Source organism: Thunnus maccoyii, chromosome 14 (genome assembly GCF_910596095.1).
Source record: "Thunnus maccoyii chromosome 14, fThuMac1.1, whole genome shotgun sequence".
Classification (NCBI taxonomy): domain Eukaryota; kingdom Metazoa; phylum Chordata; class Actinopteri; order Scombriformes; family Scombridae; genus Thunnus; species Thunnus maccoyii.
Genome location: NC_056546.1, coordinates 7,572,355 through 7,594,953, shown reverse-complemented (window position 1 = coordinate 7,594,953; position 22,599 = coordinate 7,572,355). Strand labels below are relative to the sequence as shown.

The 22,599-nt window shown below is 38.4% G+C and overlaps 2 protein-coding genes across 2 annotated transcripts; both read right to left on the bottom strand.

The window, feature by feature from the left end:
- Positions 1–222: 222 nt before the first annotated feature.
- LOC121911770 (zinc finger protein 436-like) lies at positions 223–4,154 on the bottom strand. Its single transcript, XM_042433597.1, has 3 exons — positions 3,724–4,154; positions 2,276–2,330; positions 223–1,963 (listed from the first exon to the last, which is right to left on the bottom strand). The coding sequence occupies exons 1-3, from the start codon at positions 4,021–4,023 to the stop codon at positions 858–860; spliced, it is 1,461 nt and encodes a 486-aa protein (XP_042289531.1). The 5' UTR covers positions 4,024–4,154; the 3' UTR covers positions 223–857.
- Positions 4,155–9,054: 4,900 nt separating this feature from the next.
- LOC121912087 (galectin-related protein-like) lies at positions 9,055–20,031 on the bottom strand. The gene is made up of 5 exons (XM_042434154.1): positions 19,357–20,031; positions 18,697–18,789; positions 18,524–18,612; positions 17,577–17,763; positions 9,055–14,566 (listed from the first exon to the last, which is right to left on the bottom strand). The coding sequence occupies exons 1-5, from the start codon at positions 19,387–19,389 to the stop codon at positions 14,423–14,425; spliced, it is 546 nt and encodes a 181-aa protein (XP_042290088.1). The 5' UTR covers positions 19,390–20,031; the 3' UTR covers positions 9,055–14,422.
- Positions 20,032–22,599: the final 2,568 nt, after the last annotated feature.

Here is a 22,599-nt window from a genome sequence, read left to right as displayed (position 1 = left end):
CTGAACAAGTCTGTAGCGTTGGATATAATTTCACCTGTAGGTGGCGCTACAAGATTTTAAAAAATGCTACAGGAGCAGCAGCTATCAGTCTAATCAGCTAGCAGCAGTCACACGCATTTTCTTCAGAAAATGTACATTCTAGTTATAGATATTAATAAGGTTTAGCGGATAATTTACATACTTAGCAACTGTATAAAAAAACAAAAGTGACCAGGTCAAAGATTTTGAAAAGAATTTGCACATTTTATTTTCCTTATTTTCAATAATTGGTTGTTTTATTTATTTTATGAACAAAGTAAGAAACTGAAAACATCCACAACAACTTTGAGACACTGTCAAACTTTGACAACAACTCTTACGAATGAGAACAATGGGAATACTGCTTGGTTTCTTTCCAAGTTGCACTGTTCAAGACACACTGCTCTAAGAAGACAAGGAAGAACCCTACATGTATAAGGCAAAGAATGGAAGTAACTTTGGGAGAGGGACTTCAGAGAACCTCCGCTCCTCAGATGGCAACCATTGTTGCTTGTGTGCAACAGAACAAGCAAAAATTAAAGGTTTGGAACCATGTCATGATGTGCACATATGTAGTGAAACATACTGACCACACTGAAGCTTTTTAGTGCACCCATGGCCTGACAAACCTCTCAAACACTGATTTGTGTTTGTTAAAAATTGTGAAGAGGTTTTAAACTTGTATAAGAAAGGCACAAAAGGCCACTTTGCTTTTGGGCACATTTTATGTTTTAATATTCAACATAATTTCTCACCTCCAGCTTGTTAATATTTTCTTTATTTATCTGTGATATCACTGATGCTGGAAGCAGTCCATGGTATCACAGACTGATGTTCTCTCAGACATGCTTTAAGTTTTTTTCTTCTAACTCCTGTCCTTGCAGTTTCTCACTGATGTGCCGTTTCCATGACTCATGAACCTCCACATGCACCTTCAGGTCTGAATCTGTGTGAAAGGTTCTACCACAAGTTATGCAACGAAATGACTTGTTTATCCTATTGTGTTGAGTTCCTGTGCACAATTTGAGATGATGGCTACTTGCAAACCTTTTGCCACACTTATTACAAAAATATGGTTTCTCTCCAGTATGCTGTCTCATGTGAACAATACGATTAGAGTTCTGTGTGAACGTCTTGCCACAGAAGTCGCAACTGAAGGGTTTTTCACCGGTGTGAACTCTCGCATGCAGAACAAGCTGGTGCTTTTGATTAAACTCCTTGTTGCATTCAAAGCATTTAAAGGGCTTCTGCTCTTTGTGATTCTCATCCACATCCTCTTTTTCTGGTGTGATTTTGCACTCATTCTGCATTCTGCAAAATTTAAAATGATTGCTTGTGGCAAAACTTTTCCCACACTTAACACAAAAATATGGTTTTTCCCCGGTATGCACCCTCATGTGAGCAAGGCGACTTGAGTTCTGAACAAACGTTTTGTCACAGTAATCACAACTAAAGGGTTTTTCACCTGTGTGAATTCTTATGTGCAGGACTAGCTGGTAACGTTGTTCAAACTCCTTGTTACACTCCAAGCATTTGAAGGCCTTGTGCCCTTTGTGGCTCTTGCCTACATGCCTGATCAGATAAGAGTCTCTCTTAAAACTTTTACCACAAAAACGACAAGACTTTTCTTGCCTCGGAGGCTGTTCCAGTTCCACAAAGACTTCGACGCTACGATGAGGCGATGATGAACCGTCACTTTCATTCCATTTGTCATCATTTACAGTCATAGTTTCAGTACTGGAGGATGGGAAGAGCTCCCAGTCAGTGGTTGGTTCTGATTTAGGATGTCTGTCTTCAGCATCGTTGGAAGTATCAGCCTCTATGTCTGCACTGATACACTTGTCCACCTGCTCCTCTTTGACCTGTGGGTGGATCTCTGTTTCCTCCACCTTAATGTCACAGTGCCGCAGTGAGGGAAGCAGCTCTTCAGAGACCGACTGGCTGTCTAAAGGATAGAGAGGACATTGTCAGTATTTTAGCAGGTCAGGTTTCCAGCATTAACCTAAAAACACCCCCCCCCCATCCACCTTGGTATGATTCATTAACAGAGTTTCTCATTCATGTCTAAACTGGGACAACAGACAAATCTACTCATTAAAGAAGAACTGTATAAAGTATCCTGGTGGCCACAACCTGTGTTGGACCCTCTGTTTCGCTTCCTCTATGTTTCCTGTATGACCTTTTAAAAAGAGTACTGATAATTCTCCTTCTCTCTGGCCTTGCAGTGAAAAAGCACTGCACACACTGCATGTCTTACCTTCAGAGGAATGAGAATCCAATGACACATCCTTGGTCCTGTCGTTTTCTGAATCCTGTTGCAAATAACCTCCCGTCAGTATGTATCAGAGGTTAAAGGCAAGACAAGCTTTCACTTGTTACTTCACTAAATCACTATTACACACAGTGCTATAGAGGTGCATCACAGGAATAGTAGGACTGCAACTACATATTTTCATCTTGAGTAACTGCTTTATCGTTTGGTCTATAAAATGGTGCCGTCTCAACATTAGAGCCGGACTGATATATCAGCGGTTTGTAGAAATATTGTTTCCTGCGTATATATGTCAGCTGATGAATGACATGAAATTGAAGTACAGAAATGCCAAATATATGTTTTGAAACAGTGTCATTCTTTAGTTTGGCCACAAGACAGTAGTGACAAGTTTATTTTTCAACTGTCAGACGTCCTGCTCAGTGCATTTATTGGTCTCAAAACCCCTTAAGGCACATTATCAAGAATGTTTTTTATGTTATGGGTTGTGTAAAGAAAATTAAAATCAACCGATGTAACATTATCTGATATTTTGAACAAACATTGACAAACATCTCTCCAAGATGTTTATCACTTGATGATCTCCATATCATCTATCTTTGTTATCAGTGATGGAAAGTAACTAAGTACATTTACTCAAGTACTGTACATAAGTACAATTTTGAGGTACTTGTACTTTACTTTTGATGCTACTTTATACTTGCACTCCACTACATTTCAGAGGGAAATATTGTACTTTCTACTCCACTACATTTATTTGACAGCTTTAGTTACTTTTCAGATGAAGATTTGACACAATGGATAATATAAAAAGCTTTTAAAATACAACACATTGTTAAAGATGAAACCAGTGGTTTCCAACCTTTTTGGCTGTTAACATCTTACAAAAAGTAGTGTGTAGTCGGGGTCACATTTCAGATGTCTATGAGTTGTTAACAGCTCCACCGAATAGTGATTTTTCCCTTTAAACTTCTCACATGGTTTCATTTCAATAAATGTTCAAATGATCCAATAGTTCACCAAATATCAAATATTAGAGAAAAAGTCTTTTTTAGTCTTTTTTTTCTGCTGACCCTTTTGAGGGGCCCGACCCCTAGGTTGGGAACCACTGAACTAAACTAGCTAACTGTATATAAAGTAGTTGAAACTAGCTCCACCTCCAGCAGCTACAACAGTAACATGCTGCTCTAACACTGATGCTTCACTATTAATAATATAATGATGTCATATATAATAATATATCAGTCAGAGGGACGAAACCACTACTTTTACTGCAATACTTTAACTACATCAAGCTAGTACTTTTACATGCAGGACTTTTACTTGTAATGGAGTATTTTTACATTGCTGTATTGAATATTTCTTCCATCACTGTTTGTTAAACAGTGATGTTGATAAAATATAACTTGAGCAGTACTAGCTAGTTAAGTTACCTCCGCTGCATTTTGTTGAAGCGTGCAGGAGGTAACGGTCGGGACAGCCGTTGGCGTCAGAAAACGGTGCATCCTATCGGTCTTCAGCTGTCCGTTAACGGTGTAGTCCTCCGGTACGAAATGCTCTGAGCAGACAATATATTTCTTTAACTCCTCAATGGGAGTATTTACATTTACGTTTAAGGCAGACAGCCACAGTTTGAGCCGCTCAGGTTCCCTCACTGGCAGGCGGTGAAACGACAAGGCAGTGCCAGTCTTTGCTTTATTTCTGCATGTCTTCACAGCGCAGGAGTGAGGCATGTTATAACAGATTTCCTCGTCTAAAAATAAATGGTATGTATGAAACCACAGTGCTCCTGTGATTTAAGTAAAATCAAAACAATCACCGCTACTTCCGGGTAACGCAACCTGTGCGTCAGCATCAGCGTCTACATGCGCCCACAGAAAAAGTAGTCCCAAACTAAAGATGTTCTTGTGAAAGCCATTTAAAAAAAAAACGTTAAAGGATAGTTTCACAGTTTTTCAAGTCTGTCTTAAAACAACAGTCAGGTGCCCAAATGAAAACAGGAAGAGGTTTTCGTCACAGTAAGCATTCCTCCTGTTCATACTGGCTATTAAAAGATCCCCTTCAAATGCACCTTGTAAGTGATGGAGGCCAAAATCCACAGTGTGTCCACACATTTGATCTGAAGCTTATATGAGGCTCCAGCAGTCTGAATTAGTTATATCAAGTGGATATCTGCCACATTTATAGTCTTTCTACCATCAAATTCCCACTTTGTGTTTCCTCGGACAGTGTTTCCCTGTTGAGTTGCGGTGGAAGTATAGTAACAAAAAGAGAGACTTTGGCACTAAAAAGACTGTAATATTGAAAGATATCTACTTCATTTGACTAATTTGGATGGCTGAAGCTTCATATTATCATCAGATAAACCTTTAAATACATTTTTCCACAGAAGGAGGACTGTGGATTTTGTCCCCTATCATTTACATTGTAGGTGCATAATGGAGGGATCTTCTAGTGGTCAATATGAACAGGAGGAATGATTATGGCAAGAAAACACTTTTTCAGTGTTCATTTGATCACCTGACTATTGTTGTAAGACAGACTTGAAAAATTGTGAACCCATCCTTTAACTCTGAGTCTGAAGTAACGTACAGTAAAGCTGCAGAAAGTGTGTTTCCCTACTTTTGATAAAATTTGATATGACATGCTTATTGATCCCATTGATATAACGGATCTAAGCTAAACTCACCATTCATAAGCCTGTAAACCAACTGTGAGTTTTTCAGACTCTGGGTTTTAGTGGGGAAATGATAAAATTATACAATAATGACCGTTTTGTGAGGTGTGAAAATGTCTATAGGCTGTTTGTCTACTATTATACCTTGGGTGAATTAGAGTAATGTGAGACAATTTTTCCAATTGGTAATTCAGCAATACATTTCGATATAAGGGCAATATATTATATCAGCACCCAATACCATTCTGAAATCCCCAAAGGTTTGTTCTACTCATATCAGAAAAAGAGAACGCAGATATCACACTCAGAGAAGAAATGGCAAATATAAAAGTGTTTCTTGTACCAAATTGTCCCAGATCATGTGCCTTTCCTAATGTGGGACAGTTCAGGCTGAAATCTGGGACACTCATTGGAAGGATAAAATTCACACAATAAAAACTTCTATGGTGAATAACACTCAAAGCCAAAGTGGACGCCGATGTTTGGTAATTTCAGTAACTAAAATGTTTTTGCTATTACAAACAATGTAGTAATGTATTATATTATGTATGTATTAATATTAGTAATATATCATTTTTAATCTGCCTAAAAATAACAACAAATTAGACATTATGAGACTAAGATCCCTGAATAACTATTAGTATTTCACATTTAATGTGCTTAAATACATGTTTCACCACTTTAACAACATATATGACTGTCGCACATTTATAAAACCAGCTGTCCCACATTTCAAACAACATTTTCTAAAGTGGGACAATGAACAATTAACTAAAATAAAACATATGAAACATGTTTTTCACCATATTATAGCACATTTTGATTCACAAATATATCATAAACACAGTCTGATAACAATTGGAAACATAGCTTAATTTATTATGTCCTTAACATTAAATTACTCTAAATCCTTTGTAACTGATTTGACTGGACTTTCTGGCCCGACCCCTCTCCATCACAACTAATATAAGACCCTCTTGCTAAGTTATAACAATAAGTTAAATAAATTGAAAAGTGTTCCTAATATTTTGCCACCCTCACATATGTTAATGGGGTGGACAAAATATTAGAAACACTTTTCAATATAATGCACTCCAGTACACCACCAGCACCCACTATGACCTCGATAATAAACATAAAATAGAATTATCAAATTTCTGACAATGTCAACAACTGAAAAAAAGCTTGGTAAAAGTATAATTTATGGCAGAGCTGTTGTATTGGATTACATTAGATTGCACAGGTGTTCCTAATAAAGTGCTCAGTGAGTGTTGTTTCCCCTCAACTGAACTCAAGTGGACAACAGAGCCCTCTAGTGGCCAAATCATACAACTGCATTTCTGCAAGTTAAAAAAATGATATATGACCAATATGATGAGGCATTGTGCCTTTTTGAAATAATCACACAGGCCTGTTTATGCTATAATATCACAGTTATATGAATAAGCGCACATTTCCTCCAAAACACAGCATAAAGAACAAGTCAGTTTTGATAGTGATCCACAATATTCAAAATGAAAACATCTTCTCTCAAAGCACACGAGAACATTTTAGAAAATGTTTTAATGGTGGAAATAACAGTGGTTGGTTGTGTTAACAAAGACATCAAAATGCTGCAACAAACGCATTCCTAACATTTTATGAAAAAAATGAGATTATGATCAGAATATTACTTGGCCACCAGAGAGATCAAAAGAGATTGAGAGAGAGATTGACTTTAAATTCTTTCACTTGTTTTTAAAGCACTTCATGGACTGGCACCAGCTTACTTGTCTAACCTGCTTGCCATATGTGAACCAGTACAGCAGCCCAGTACTAACTGTCTTAACTGTCTAGCTAGCAGCCAATGTGGTTTATCTCCCAGTTCAAAGTATTTTTGTCTAACTTGAGTGAGTAACATTTCAACACTCTTTGAGATTATGGTGTTATATTCATATTTGAGAGAAATAATTTTGTTTAGTGTAGTTGTGGTTTGCCTGTCTTTATATGTAGTTTCAAAGGATGTCAACTCTTCTTCTATCTCAGATAGTCTTAACCTAGACTAGTTTCTTTTCTGCTGCCTCATATGACATTATATGGCCTCTAAAAACAGCTTTCATGGATTCCCAAAGTATAGAGTCATTTAGATCACCCTTACCATTAGTGCTTATAAATATTGAAATTTGCTTTGAGAGGAATGCACAAAATTCTGGGTCATCTAACAGAGAGGTATTCAAGCGCCAGGCATAATCTCCCCTAACGATCTCCAATTTGAGATCCAACGAAACAGGGGCACGGTCTGATATAAGAATGTTGTAATAGGTACATGAGGAAACAGCTGATAGCAACCTTGAATCCAACATAAAATAATCTATCCCAGACTAACTTTTATGAACAAAATGAAAGAAGAAAAATGAAAAGTCTCTTCCAGTTGGATGGAGTAATCTCCAAATATCTACTATACTATAGGACTGAATAAGAGTATTTAACGATGTACTGCTCTTAGATGTACCCAATTGCCTTGGTTGCTTACCTAATTTCGAATCTAAAAGGCAATTGTGATCCCCTCCAATGATCACATCAGAGTCTGATAGATTGGGTATAGTATTGAATAATTTTTTAAAGAAGTCAAGGTCGTCTGACCATATATGTTTACCAGCATTTTTGGAGAGTAGCCATGGTCAGGTCTGGGAAGATGTGCACCGTTGCGCCATCATAGGCAAGGGTCGAGCTCTGTCTTGCCAGTTACAGCACAAGTTCCTTAACTCTGTAGTTGTGCAGTCTCACTATGATAGGTCTTGACTTTCTTTCCTGAGCAAGTTTAAGACTTCTGTGAGCCCTATACACTTTCATTGGTTTATTCAAATGTTTCTCTCCTAAAATCTTGAGTAGAAGTTTGGCCACAAAGTCAGATAGTTTACCGTCCTCAGCTTTCTCTTTGATGCCCACAATTTGAATGTTGTGTTGCCAGGAGCGAGCCTCTAGGTCATCGATCTTGGCCTGTTGCTGTGCAGATTCTGATGCTAGGTTAGCATACTGTCTTTCCAGCTCTTCAATCCCTTTCTCATGTGATTGTGTGGCCTCCTATGTTAATGTTAAACGGGCGTTGATCTCAACAAATGCAGATTTCAGACCAGAGGATTGAATTGATTTCAACAAATCTTTTGTCCACTGTAGAGGTCAATGTGGCGATGGACCTAGTACTAGCATCTCCCTTATCTACTGCCTTAGCTAAGGTATCTCCAACAAATTTGTCATCTGTAGAGTCCTTTTCGAGCTTTCGTCTTCTGCATGGTTTTGTCATTCTGCTCAGGGTTGTGTATATCACTATTTGCAAAGGTTTTTCAGAAAAAATAAATATTTCAAAGTGAGGGTAAAATTAAAAGTGTAGTGAAGCTCCTGAACACACGTCTAGTCCATGCCACTGCAACTTGAAGTCCCCCTCTTCAGCCTGGCTTTTGGTTAGAATATTTTTGGGCATTATATCATTTAATCATTTATTTTATTATATTAATGTTTTAAAATGTTGCATTTCCTCTTATTTCACTTGTCATTGTCCTTTACATGTTTTATCTGCTATAGTTATTTTATTTTATTCTATTATTGCATTAGTCTAATTGTTTTCACTGTTTTCACTTATTCTATCTTACTATCAGCTTGTCAGTCATCTGTAAGCACATAGAAGTACACTAACCTGTACAAAAGGTGCTATATAAATAACGTTCGATTGATTGAAAACTCTAAGCCTACATCATCAGTACTCCATGCTTATAGTTATAGTGACCCTGGAACCAAACACATTACACACAGTGAACAAAACACAAAAAGAAACACAATGAAACTGAAGATTTAAAACTGTGTAAGAGGTGAGAAGGTATGAATCTGTCATCTACAAATTCCTGCTGATTTATACTATTCTGTCAGTTCAAATATGACTGAAAGAAGCATCCTCTTTTATATTTTGGCAATGCATTTATTCAGTTAATTATCTTAGTAAAACATATGTACAGTTTGGTTGCACTGACCCGTTGTCTTTGCTGTCTGGGTGAATATTTTGTGTACGTTATTAGGTGTTGGAGCATCTGAGCAATGAGACACTGAGCACAAGCACCTTCCAAGATGAGAAGTTTAATGGTTTGCAAAGAAGCTGTTTTTACAAAAGCATGAGGAGAAAAAAAAAAGAAACATTTGGAGAGATCTAACACAATGGCAGAATGTTACTGTCTTCATCTAAATACTGGTCCAGTGCACATTCTCAATGAGACACAAAATCAGGGTCGCTTCAGGATATCTCGGGAATTTGACATCATGTTGTACATAAGAGGGCTCACGTTTCTTGTGGTGACAGAACAGACATCTGCTCCACTGTAAAAAAAAAAAAAAAAAAAAAAAACCACAGAAAAAAAAAACAGATCAAACAGCACAGAGAGGGGGCCAACATGATGCTCTGTAACATGAAAGACTTTCAGAAGATCAAAGTTACAGCAGGCAACACCCTGGTGATGCTCAAACTTACAAAACACCAAATCAAAATGATGGTTTGCCTTGTTTTATGGTTAAAAATCTCAAAGTGAAAGAATCTACAGGGGGGTAGTTTGACCCAATACTTGTTTAATTTCATTAGTTTGTTAACATTTGTGCATGACATTTGTCTTTGACATCACGGTCCGAAATTCAGTTTCATCTGGACAAATTCCCAGAACACTCATCATTATAAAAAAACTCAACTTTTCAAGATGCCTTCATATAAACAGCAAAAATTAGTATGTTACCAAATACAGTAGGTATGACTTTACCACACACACACACACGCACAACCCTGCTGGTTACACTGTAATAAATAGAAATGATAACATGATTGTACAACCACACAATACATTAGCAACAGATCAGCCTACTTCTACTCAGAGGACACTTTATAAATGGACATCATGATGTAGCTGTTCTTGCAACAGCCACCTAGGTTTTTAGCACTTAATATTAAGTCCTTTTGTTATTCTACTTGTTCAACGTCATGGGAGAAAAAGCTTTAATTAGATACTTAAGTTTATATTCTTGCTTTGTGCATCCTAATGTTCGTGTTCAAAGGTTGTAATTTGGATATGTACTAAACTTCATTTAAACTAGGCTATAAAGATAAAGAGGCCAAAGAAAAATCCACCCACAAGGGGAAATTTGCCCTTGCAAAGCGCCTGATAGATGTTTAGAACATAAAAGCATGCTTGATCCGAACAAAAACTGGCAATACCTCAGTCTTTCATGTACATAAAATCGCCAGGTACTAGCTTACATGCACAACAAAATGCTTTCTGCTTGTTACTCAGTTTGGTATTCATTGTGTAAAAACCGAAGCCTGTGAGGCCACGTTCATAAATATGTACATCCAAAGTCCAAAAGCAGGGTAACATACAGACCTGGGTCAAATAAACTGTTTCTCTTACATCAGACTTTTGAATGAGGGTAGAAAGTGTGAAATAGATCTGAACAGGTATGAAACGGGGATCCTTAATAACTGAGGTGAAAATAAACAGTATGTCTGCCTTGGCATTTATCATCAGATTACAATCAGGAAGAGAATGACATTCAGTTATTTTTAGTTATACTTTTAAAGGGTGGTAATTAAAATAATAGTGAAAAGGAATAATTACATTTCCCAGGATTGTTCTTCAAAGGACATGGGATCATTAGGAGATCAATGACTGGGATCTGTTGTATTTAACACTACATTTCAGGAAGAAACACAACACATGTTGAGGTTTTCCAGATACACAAGCACATGTACCGGTTGTGTGTCTTTGCTTACTGGAATACCAAGCAGTTGTGAGTCCCCTAAGTGGACACCAACGCCTTCTTTAAAGTGCACCAGTACCGAATAAGTAAGCTCAAGTACCCTGCATGCTTATCGTGTACCTGCACCACACTCAACCGTGCAGCAAACCTAATGGGAAAAAACACTCACAACAGTCCCAAGAACAATTTGCTAATTATGTTAAGCAAAACACACTCCCTGCACAAACACACACGCAAACATGAAGAGCTCCCTTTCCAGCCCTTTAGTACAGGAAGTCTCGAATTGTTCGTCTCCCTCCCCCATTGGCTCCGTGTGCTATAAACGACAGCGGAGGAGCTGAAAACAGTAATCTGTATTACACTTCAACACACATCTTGTTTCTACATCAATGAAACATACCGCTGAGTTAATGTCATAATCTTTACATAGTGTATATTAACATGGTTTTACAAGAAATTGTAGTATTACAAATGTATGGTCAATTGTTAAAAGAAAGAACACAAACAAAAAAAAAAAACAGTACCCAAAAACACACCCTGTCCACACAATTACACATTATTTGTTCTGTTGTAATACTGGAGTAATGATGCATCGCACTGGCTCACAGCTGCACTTCTCACTGCCCTCTCATACCAAACTGAACTTGTTTCCTGTTTGTGTCCGAAATAAACCAGCGCCTGCCAAAGCGAAAACGACAGCTCTGGCACTCAGGAAGACCCCGTCTGACCAACCAGGAGAAAACAAGTCTGCCTCCGGAGCAGTCAGTTTGGGAGCAGCAACCTTATTGCTACGTGAAAGGAATTAGTAAATGCTCAGTGCCTGCATGTACAGTGAGCAGCATCTCTGTATTTCGATGAATGCCGCACAACAGCCGCAGCTCACTGAGATGTTAAACAAAGAGGTTTCTTTAAAGTTTGCACAGAAATCTAAAGGCAGCTTCATTAACGTGAGCGTGAAAACATGGCACGCATCGTTTAACGAGCGCCCCGCGGTGATCTGCAGAGAGAAGTTCTGCACAGATGTCATGGCTTACTCCAAATTCACAGCAGCAAAAGGGTGATGAGAAAAACCTTTTACAAGCATAAGATCAACAAAATGAAAAAAAATCTTAACGGTAGCTCTGTGCAGCCTCGTGAAAAGGTGTACCAACAAAAGTCTTTCCCTCTTCACTGTGTTGAGCGGCTCTGAACCATGACACGTTTCAGTTAAATAGGAAGTATAACATCTGCTTCTATGACTACAAAGGTGATCAAACAAGCTTCTCCAACCTGGTTCAAGTTTTACTGTCGTCTATTTTGAATTTTCTAGTAAAGTCCTCCTTTATAAAAGGTTTCCAAGTTATAAATCATGAATTTATTAATGGTTAATACATAATTTACTAATGCTTTATAGATCAATTACAAGCCATTAATAAGAACAACTTCTGAGTTGCCTGGGTTGTGAAAAATCCTCTTGCAGTATGACACTCACACATCTTTTTAGCTTTTTAGGACTTCTTACAGAAAACTCTGATGCACCGATGACCTGTGATTTATCAGCATAATTTATTAAATGTTAACTGACGACCTGATAGCTTATTAGACGGTTTAGCAATATTTACAGCTCTACTATTACTCAATTGAGAGGATAAACAAACAAAAAGAACCCGGAAACCCAAAAGTTGTTCTCATTAATGGCTTATAAAAAAGTATTAACATTATCAACCATTGAAAATGCCATTAGGTACAATTTATAAACCTGTTATAAAGGGTGACTTATTAGAAAGTGACATCTAGAAATCTATGTAGTGATATTCTTACAGCTGTATGTGTTAAACTTTGCAGAGCATAGTGAATGTTCCTCCTCTAAGAGGTGTAAACGGAGCACTTTGAGACATAATACTTTTCATACCTGTGAGTTTTTACTTTGCACGTCACCTAAACTATCACTGTGTATTTATCATGACTTCCTTTCTGTCTCAGTGAAGGAAAAATACGTCTTGTGCAGAGCGGAATAGAGCGGAGTTAAAACCATGCGATGCATATAAGACTTAACAGTGCTTGTTAAGACCTGCTGGCTGCATTAAACAAGGACGTAACTGCTTTATAACTTCTAATCTGCCTCAGTGTGGACAAGACGCTAACGTGGAATGATTCAGGAAACACTTAAAAAAAAAAAAAAAAAAAAAAAAAGTAAGACATACTGTCAGACAGAAAATGGACTATAACAGCACCAGCCATACCACCAAAAAACTGTGACACTGAGTAATCATCTTGTGCATTACTATATCTTCTATACTACTATAGAAACATGAATACTATACATTCAAAATACCATCAGGATCTGATCCTGCTTCCAAACAACCAACTGACCGCCGAATGCGACTGAATGTTTTGGATTTTAGTTTGCACTCAGCCAACACCTGCACACTTTGACAGCACAGTTTCTTCTAAATATTGACTAGAGTGTATGTGGGTTTTTTTTTTTTTTTTTATGCCAGAGGAGAAGTTGCATATCTTATTAGTGTGCAGCTTGGATGAGGTTTAGATGAAAAATGTGAGTGAAACAACAGACATCAGAGTCCAGTTCAGCAACTTCCTGTTCAGCAGCAGAACTTTCTATCAACAAGAGAAACGGCTGCAGTGAACGCTAAAATGAGTGCAAACTACCAACACACGCAGTGCACAGTATGGGACGCTTTCTGCTACATCTTATCATGATATAATCCTCATTTTTTGGGTATTTAGGTCGGTGAGATTGCAGCGTTGTTACCATGACAACTGGAATAAACCCAAGGGAAGGCAGGGGAGTGCCTACGGAGTTGGAGACACATCAGCACAGAGAAAACAGGGTGTAATACTCGACTCTTATCAGCCGCAGGTTGAGATTTGGAAGATAACTACAGCAATAATCACACACCCAACTGAGTAAATCTGAAAGCACCAAACGAACTAAAATGTTTTGCTTTAAACCAGTTTTATCTTATAGAAAAATCATGTTTATGCCTTTGAGGGAATTAATCAAGGATCAGTTTTAGTATCTAAACACTGCTCAGGTCCAATACAGCAGAAGTTTACAGCATACATGTCACTGTTGCTGGGTGAAAATCTTCATCGTGAGCCACAAAAAGATTTAATTTGCATTTTATCTAAGAGATTTTGCAGGACAATTTATGTTAAAGCATCTGATTAATCGCCAATTTTGGAGGTTTTCACGCCTCAACAACAGTTTGCTTTCATATTAGCTAAGTGCCAGATATTTTTTTTCCTGAGTATTTGGTTTCGTAATGTCCGAGTTTATTTTCCACACCTGCCTCTGTCTCAGCATCCCTAAAGGATTCAACATGAGAAAATGAACGCACTATTAATAAGCTGTGAGATCCCTGATCTGACAAAAACTGGGGCTACAAGGAGGAAAAACCTGAAAATGGAACAAACACATTCACCCACAAAGAATCATTATATCAGATCCTGGTTAAATAGAAAGGAATGGATAGAAGTGAATGAAATAAAGCAGAGGAACTCTAACTTGTTACTGTGGGAGACTTTTTTTCCAGTTGCTATGCTGCTGCAGTGTTGCATGATGGGTTATGGATGATGACGTAACAGACGCATGCGTATGTGTGTGTGTGTGTGTGTGTGTGTGTGTTTTCATCTGTGATCAAGTCCTTGCTTCACACACGACTTTGCAGAGCTGGAGCGGGAAGTTAACCGAGCTTGGTGATCTGTAGGTCTCCTTGTATCCGTACTGTGTCGATAGAGGCCAAAGATTTTACTTTGTGATAAAAGTCAAAGAGCTGGTGTCCGTCCACGAATATTCGGAACCTCTGGTGCTCGCAGTGGATCTCAATCTGACAGGAGAGACAGGTGAAAGAAACAGACAGAGGGTGGAAAAGAAGATTGGATAACACAAATCATTAATAATGCAAGTCTAGAAAAATGAGTAACAACAACAGCAGGTCAATGAAGATTATTTCTCATTTTCTAGTCAAGCACTTCTCTCATCTTGTGCAAAAATACAAGAATATTTAATCGACGCTTGTTAGAGCCTGACACATTGCTTTTTTTTCTTGCTAGTAGTGTATGAGATGGTGATTTAGGGATGCAAACCTATCGTGCTGCTGCGTTTATGGCATACTACACGGGATAAAAGCATCAGCTGACTGCCTCAATAATAAAAGTGACTTCACACCAGGAATGCGTGCAGCGATTTTATTTAAAACTCTGGAGCAGTGACACTTTGGTGGAAAGAGTAACTGCACTTCCACTCAAGTGGAAGAACTGTTATTTCACTTAACTCAAGTAGAGGCGGGATTGTTGCCTACTAAGAACTTGTTAAAATACTCGAGCAGCTCTGTTAAATACCAGTTTAAAGCTAATTGTCACTTATTTACATACTGGACACCATGACAGGGCCAATGCGGTATCCATAAAACTTTATATAAATATGTCCCAATAACTAATCCCCCTTTTAGAGTTCATAAAAGGAAAAAAGCTACTCAATTAAAACAAAAAGGCAAATATTTTACATCCCTTGCATTTGACACGTACACTGATCGTTTGCATGAGAGCGATAACTAAATCTGAGGTAAATAAGGTGAAACTATTACCAAACGCACAGTTTTATGGGTACAAATACCCATCTGGTTATCCTGCTTGTAAAAAAGTTTAACAAATAGATGGATGATCAAAATCTGCAGTTTTTTAATGTGTTTAATCTTGTAAGAAAGCACAAAAACGCTCTCTGATAATGAAGCTACAAGTGAGTCCATGTCCCTTTTGCTTACAAGCCCTGACTCGGTTGTAGCTGCACTGTGTGACGCTCAACAAACCACATACAAAAATGCAACAGTGTAAACTTTTCTTAGTATAGTTTGGAGAACAAACTCGCAGGTATGATCGCGCTCCGAGGCAGACCGTTTGGACGGAGCGAATAACAGAAATTCTCTGAGACCGCATCACATCATGTGTCTTGTCCACATGCCTTCCGATTCATGAGGCAGTTTGTTGGAAGCAATCTGCATGACAGCCTTAATCTTCAGCCCCCAGCTTTTGACAGTCATGACTGTGCTGACCTGCTTCGTCACGCTCCGACCACAAACAATGACACTTTATCAGACAGACTGACGTTACATAACCAAACGCAGGGATCACCTCTAGAAATAAGTTCAAAAAATAGTAGTTGTAGTGTCTCTGTCTCGGTCATTTGAGTTATAATTATGTCTTGTTTCAGTATTTTAAGCATTCTTTAGAAACAATTGAACAATGAACCTTCTGTCTTTTAGTACGTATGATGGTACGTTTCCATTCATCAGAGTATCGTTCACTTACTGGACTGAAACACCTCATCATATATTTTTAGTCAAACGTACAGAATTAGTAGAGCGGAATATGACATTACAGAGCTAACATGTCCTCAGGTCCTATGACAATTACTCACATTGCATATGTGCTGCTATTCAACCCCCCACCACATCCAACATTAACAGCTGATGCGGCCCCTCATACAGTAAACACACCGCTACACAGGATACGGCCTGTATTTACATCAGATGGATATAATGCAGCGTAGAAAATCATTTCCTGTTGGTTTCTTCTTTCTTCAACATTACTGCTGTAACATGTGATGACCTCTCTTACAGTTGATAGCTTGCAATGCTTAAGACAGACTTTTTAAAAAGGAAAATTCCACCCAAAAAGAACTTTAAATATATTTGTTTTGCAATGTCTAACAGTAGCGGCGCGTCAAAGCAGTTTCACAACACAACGCTGAAAGGATTCAACTTTGTTTTCACTGTCAAACAAGTGCATTAGATAATATCTTGGGACAACATGTCTGATCATCTGATCTCTTGTGTGACTTGCCTTTATGAACTCCGTTGCAATGTTGCGTCTGTACAGTAGAGCCGAATCAAAGCAATGAAATAAGTCAGCAAAATGTTATTATCACCAATAGAAGCAAAGGCCAAAAAGATCCAACAAAAATCTGATGCAGGTTTCATACAAAGACAAACCCATTAAAGTTTGGACACACCTTCCCATTCACTTGAATGTGTGTCCAAACTTTTGACTTGTACTCTACCTAAACTGTAACCGTGATAATGAATAACAGGTCAAAGGAGAAGGATGCGCGAGTAAGAGAGAACATCCCACAACGTCCAAGGCCACAGGTTCAATCTTTCACATTTATTGTGTTACTTCTTGCTCACAAGCAGCATCTACAATCAAGCCTCCTATGATGATTTATAATTGAGCAAACTGATAAGATCCAACCACTGCCATGTTCTTAAAAAATTAAATATGTTAAGTTCTGATCATTTTACTAAATTAGCTGATCTTAAACATTTCTATAAATGCCTGAATAAGAAGGCTCCTCAGGTGCTCAGTTACCAGGTGGTTCTTCTCTGGGTTTCTGGCCTCAGTAACATGAGGTACTGGGAACTGTATGGTGCCCTTTCGTAAATCCTCATTTAGACAGACGGCTCTTTCTGTCCGGGGGATCAACATGAGGAACTCTTTACCCACAGAACTCAAAATGGATCATGACAGGGATCCATTTAGACTCTAATTGAAACCATTTTTACAGAGGGATCGCTCATGTAGTCATGAGTGATCTGGTGCTTGTTGTTTTATGATACTTTCATTGCATCATTGTTTGCAAATCCTTTGTGTTTTTTATGCATTTTCTTAAGTTTTCTGTATTTTAAAGGCTCATCTAGGGACAGGTATTGCAAATTAGCTAGGGCTACATAAATAAACATTACATGAATAAATAAACCTGAACCTGCTTGCAAACAGGGAGTGTTTATCATCATCATCTGACATGTAAATTAGTCATAAATGCAAAAAAGGGGTCTTTACCCTAAAAGGTTGATCGGGGATGAAGGGAAAATAGGCGGTGGACGCCTCCTCCTCCGTCCACTTCCCAGAGATCCGGGCGCTACGCAGGAACTGGCGGTCAGTGAAGCGGGCGGTGAGTTTCAGGGCCACGTCAAACGGCGGCTCCTCCTTCTCTGATTCGCGGCCGCAGGTCAGGCTCACGTCAAAGCTGAGGGAGGAAGGGGAACAGAGCTTTGAGGAGTCAGGCGGGCAGCATTGGGGTAAAGGGGTAAAGGTGTAGCATATGATATAATAGCTAATCTGGGATAAGTCAAACGCATAATTCTGCTGCTGCTGTGTAAGAGCAAACTAACTGCGTGTTAATTATGCATAATCCCTGCTGCTAGTTTTGGTTTACCTCCTCTCCCCTGCAGCTGTGTTGTTTAAACACACACACACACACACAAGCATCTTTGTGCAAGCATGAGGACATGATTATTACAGTGACTAATATGCTGGGATGTAACGATGGAAAACAGTTGTGTATTTTGCTCCACGGGGTAGCTAAGTCAGCCGGGACATTCACATGAACTTTGGCTTGAATACTGAGCCAGCAGCAGTCACTGAACATGATGAGGTCATGGAGAGGTTTCTTCCAAGTTTGACACAAGTTTCCATGTAGGGTAAGGACACACCCAAACAAGTCTGCCTCACTGGGCCTCAAATTTTCTTTATTCCCCCTTTTTTTTTCTTCCCTGGTGCTGAGGGAACGCCCTGTCTCTGCATACTTAAGAAGCCACCATTCTCTCCGCCTGCCCACGCATTACTCAGTGTGTCCTGGAGTGGCTGTGCAAGTCTGACTGGCCTTAAAAACAAAAAGCTTATCTCCAGAATCATGTGGATGACATAATAAAGGCTGATTTTAAACGTGGTGAGATAAATATAGACTCCAGATAAGGTGTGCATGCTTTTATGACGTGTTATCTTACCTGTCTGGCTCCAAATCAATAATGCCCATCACTATGATCTTCTTTCCTGGCCGCATGCCTCCCCGGATGCGTCCGCTGAATGGCACCGTCTATGCAAAGCAGTGAATTTATTACGCACAGCCGGGGAAACGAGCATCAAACACTTAAGGAGACTATTAATGCATCTTTCCTACCAGGAGACGTGATAAATCCTCCTTGTCAGGTGAGATGAGGCCGGGGTTCCCCAGCGAGTCGTTCAGCTGCTCATCTTCCACATTCTTCAACACCAGTGACAAAACACACAGGATGCAAACTGTCATTTATCGCCCTGTCAAGTAGGATATAAACTGGCATGGCTGAGGTTAAACACCCAGCATGAGGCTGCAGGCCTGTTTGAGAAGAAACACACACACGGTGTGGCCTCGCATGCGGCTGATCCCAACAATGACGAGGTGGCAGCAGACCTGTCATGTTGTTATCGGGGCTCCTGTCGTGTGCTATGTGAGATTATAAATCAATATCGCAGACACTAAATTGGCCGCATCTTGCACCGCGATGTGAAAAGGTGAATGCGCACATTCAGAGCACCGGCTGAGCGGCCTAGGTGAGCACACAACACCGGTACATTTCACCGCGAACGTATTGAATTTCCCATTTCCTCCCGGATGAAAGAGGAGTCGCCTTGCGCTCTGAATGCGTTGCGCACGGCGCTCCGCATTTACTGTAAGCAGCGGATAATCGACACAACGTTGCGCTTAAATCAAACCCACAGTCCGCTATGCAAAGACAATAAACACAACAGCCAGTAACATCCAACCCCCGCCCCGGTTCCCATGCAGCTCCAAAATACTCACTATTCCGTCCTTTTCCGCTGCCTGCACCGCCATCTTGAGCAGAATAGCATAGGATGCTTATTATCGGAGCAGAGGCAGCCCTGCCGGGGCGTGTGTGTGTGTGTGTGTGTGAATGTGTGTGTGTCAGCGTCGTGGCACTGACTCAGGAGGATATTCCTGTTCCTGCTCCTATTCCAGGGTCTCCACGTCTGAGCGGGCCTGGCACAGAGCGCAGTCACCTAGCAGGACATCCCTCCGCTCCACTGGCTGTCTGAAATGGGTGGATATCTGCTGACGTATGCTTTATAATAATTACAGACTAAAAGCTTAATCCCCGTCTGTTGGAGAAGGCTAATCAGACAGATTTTCTTCAACCCTTCACCCAATTAGGCAACATGCTCTTTGGACTCTTTTAGGCTTCATTTTCCAGATTATGCAGGGAAAAAAACCCAGCAGATAACTTTGATTGAATAACTTATGAGTCGTTTATTCACTTTGAATGTGACACGGAGGCTATCTGGCCTAATTGGCCAAAGCCTGCACACTGCACACTCAATACTTTTGAATGATTGAACAATACTGCACGCCTGCACATCGAGCTAAATATAGCTCTGAATAGACCCATTTCTGTCTAGTTATGATCCTAGAGCATTAATTGCTTTTTAGTGAATGAAGTGGACACTCACATTCATGGACATGTGCACACAAGCCCCCCTCCCTTTCTATGTTTTTCCCTCTATCTGTCCATTCCTGTGCATACAACCCCCACTTTAACCACACTGCTTCCTGCTGTAGTTTAAGCTGAGCCAGTTCGCCCCTCTGTGGACTTTTAAACACATTACAAGCCAAAGCAAAACATTCCCAAGTCCTTCCCAGCTCAGGATGTGGGCACAAATAAAGTGATCATTTTAAAGCATCAGCCATTTAACTCTTAAAACTGTCTGTGTCAAATATGTTAGTTTCATGATTTCTTTTATCTCTCCAAACAGTTTTAATTATTTTATTGGTTTATTTAAGAAGGACAATATAGATAAACATTGTTACATACAGATCAGAAATGCAACAGATAAAAAAAATGTAGATAGGGCGTCTGTTTGAAAATAATTTGCAGCACCCATCCCCAAAGTATCAAACACATTAATGGATAATCAGGATAAAACAGCAAGATAGGTAAAACAGAGTGTGTACATGTGTATATGTATGTGTGTATTGTATATATGAGTATGCATTAACATATAAGTGTATATGTGTATATAATGTGTTTTTAGTTCTGGCAGTTTGATGTTCCATAATTTAGAGCCCTTTACTGAAAAACAAGATTGCCCAAAAGTCATATTTTTGATGAAGTTGACAGATTATACCTGTGGCAAGGCCATTTATGTACTTAAACACTGTTTTAATGAAGGAGAACTTTATAAAACTGTCAATACTCAGATTATGTCCTGGTCATGTATCCAAAGTCTTTTATCCAAAGTTCTTTGAAACAAGACATTTTGTACATGGATTTCTCCCACTGGGACATAAAACCCAAATCATGGGTGTGGTAGTATTATGCTCTAAACTCAGATGTTAAAATACAGTTTTAAATATGTGAGCATTGACAGTTTTAGGACAGCTGCCGTGGAGCAGCAGGCAGTTTTATGTTTTTCTTAAGGGCAAAAAACAAGTCAGAGATGTTCATAAGGTCTTGCATCCATTAGCTGGTTTGGTTTTTACATCACACTGTAAAAAAAGTTATTTCACAGAAATTTACTGTATTATTTTACAGGGTTTTTTTTCTACATTAAGTGTAAATGCAATAAAAACACAGTAAATTATTTTATAAAATAATAAAATAAAGGCTGTAATCTGTAAATTAATATAATGGAATATCATAGTTTTTAACAGGATTAGTTAATTACAATTGAATGTTAAATTACATTGAATTCTATGTAAAAAAAAAAATACAAATAATACACATCCTATTACTGAATGTAAAATTAAGGCAACTTTCTGTTTTTTTATAGCAAAACTTTAAATGTAATGTAAGAAAAAGTTTTTTAAAAAAAAGTAAAAAAATGATGAAAAGTCTGGCAGCAAAAGTTGCCAAACACTTACCGTCAAATAACAGTAAAAAAAAGTATTAGTTATTAGTAGTTATTAGTTATTCTACAAAGAATTTTTTTAAAAAAATACAGATATTTACTGTAGACATTATCTGCATTTTTACAGTCCAACTGTTGTAAGATAAAAACAAAAAAAAATTATAAAATATTGCTAGAATGTTAAATAAATGTATAAATGTGCACAAAGAAATGAAAAACATTGCAGAAATACCTTAAAATTACCTAATTTAAATAATGGCTTGTTTTATACAGTATTCTTTTGTAAATTCATAGAATTATCCAATTTATCCTTAAGACTGCCCCATCAAAGCACGAATTTCTGGATGTAAAACACAAAAAAATTATGTAAAATTATATTCAAATTATCCTCCTTTAACACCCATTAATGGTATCTTAAGAGCTTTAGGCTTTAATTTTATGTGATTATCTCATCCATTTACAGTAAATTCCTGGTAAAAAAATGGCTTACAAAAACATAATTTTAATAATCATTACCTTATATAAACATTATCTGAAAGTAATTACAAGCAACTATCCAATATACCTACAGACTTTTCCAATTAATGTATGAGATTTACGGTATATAAATAGTATTTGACAGTAATTACAAGCAACTATCCAATATATCCATCTGACACTCTTCTTCAGAGGGATATTTTTTATATATTGTGTGTACACTGCCATCATTCTTCAGAACCTGCCACTTATAGGGTATTTGAGGCTAAAGAGAGCTATTGTATTTAGGTCTTGATGCACAACATACTGGTGTTGGGGCTACATATCAAAACCAAATGGTCCTAAAATGCATGTTTGTTGTATCCTATGTTCCATCCTAACACTGAGGAAAGCCTAGAGCTGAAACCTGTCTGTTTTTTGCTGCTGTGCATTATTAAAAAGTGATATACACTTTATATGATATACACACTATAACATATTTGTGAGTGCTGATGACTTCATTTGTTATTTTTGTGAGATGCTGCCGTGACAGTGTTTTTTGTTATCATACATATCATACATCCAATGACTGCGCAACATTCAATTGTTTGAATATACGCGCACTTTGTTGATCTCTGTCTGAAGCGCAGAGACTACGGAGAGAAAATTTCTCAAGATAAAGTAACGCAAGTCATTTCATAATATGAAGTTTCGTATAAAGAGA

What these genes read in the sequence shown, in the direction of transcription:
- LOC121912087 (XM_042434154.1), bottom strand. Translation starts at nt 19,389, where the DNA reads ATGGCGGTGCAGGCAGCGGAAAAGGACGGAATA. An exon ending in CAGCGGAAAAGGACGGAATA is followed by an intron (nt 18,790 to 19,356) that starts GTGAGTATTTTG and finishes GTTTTGTCACTG; the next exon opens with GTGTTGAAGAATGTGGAAGA. An exon ending in AGGATTTATCACGTCTCCTG is followed by an intron (nt 18,613 to 18,696) that starts GTAGGAAAGATG and finishes TGCTTTGCATAG; the next exon opens with ACGGTGCCATTCAGCGGACG.
- LOC121911770 (XM_042433597.1), bottom strand. Translation starts at nt 4,023, where the DNA reads ATGCCTCACTCCTGCGCTGTGAAGACATGCAGAAATAAAGCAAAGACT. An exon ending in TTCAACAAAATGCAGCGGAG is followed by an intron (nt 2,331 to 3,723) that starts GTAACTTAACTA and finishes TATTTGCAACAG; the next exon opens with GATTCAGAAAACGACAGGAC. An exon ending in GGATTCTCATTCCTCTGAAG is followed by an intron (nt 1,964 to 2,275) that starts GTAAGACATGCA and finishes TCTATCCTTTAG; the next exon opens with ACAGCCAGTCGGTCTCTGAA.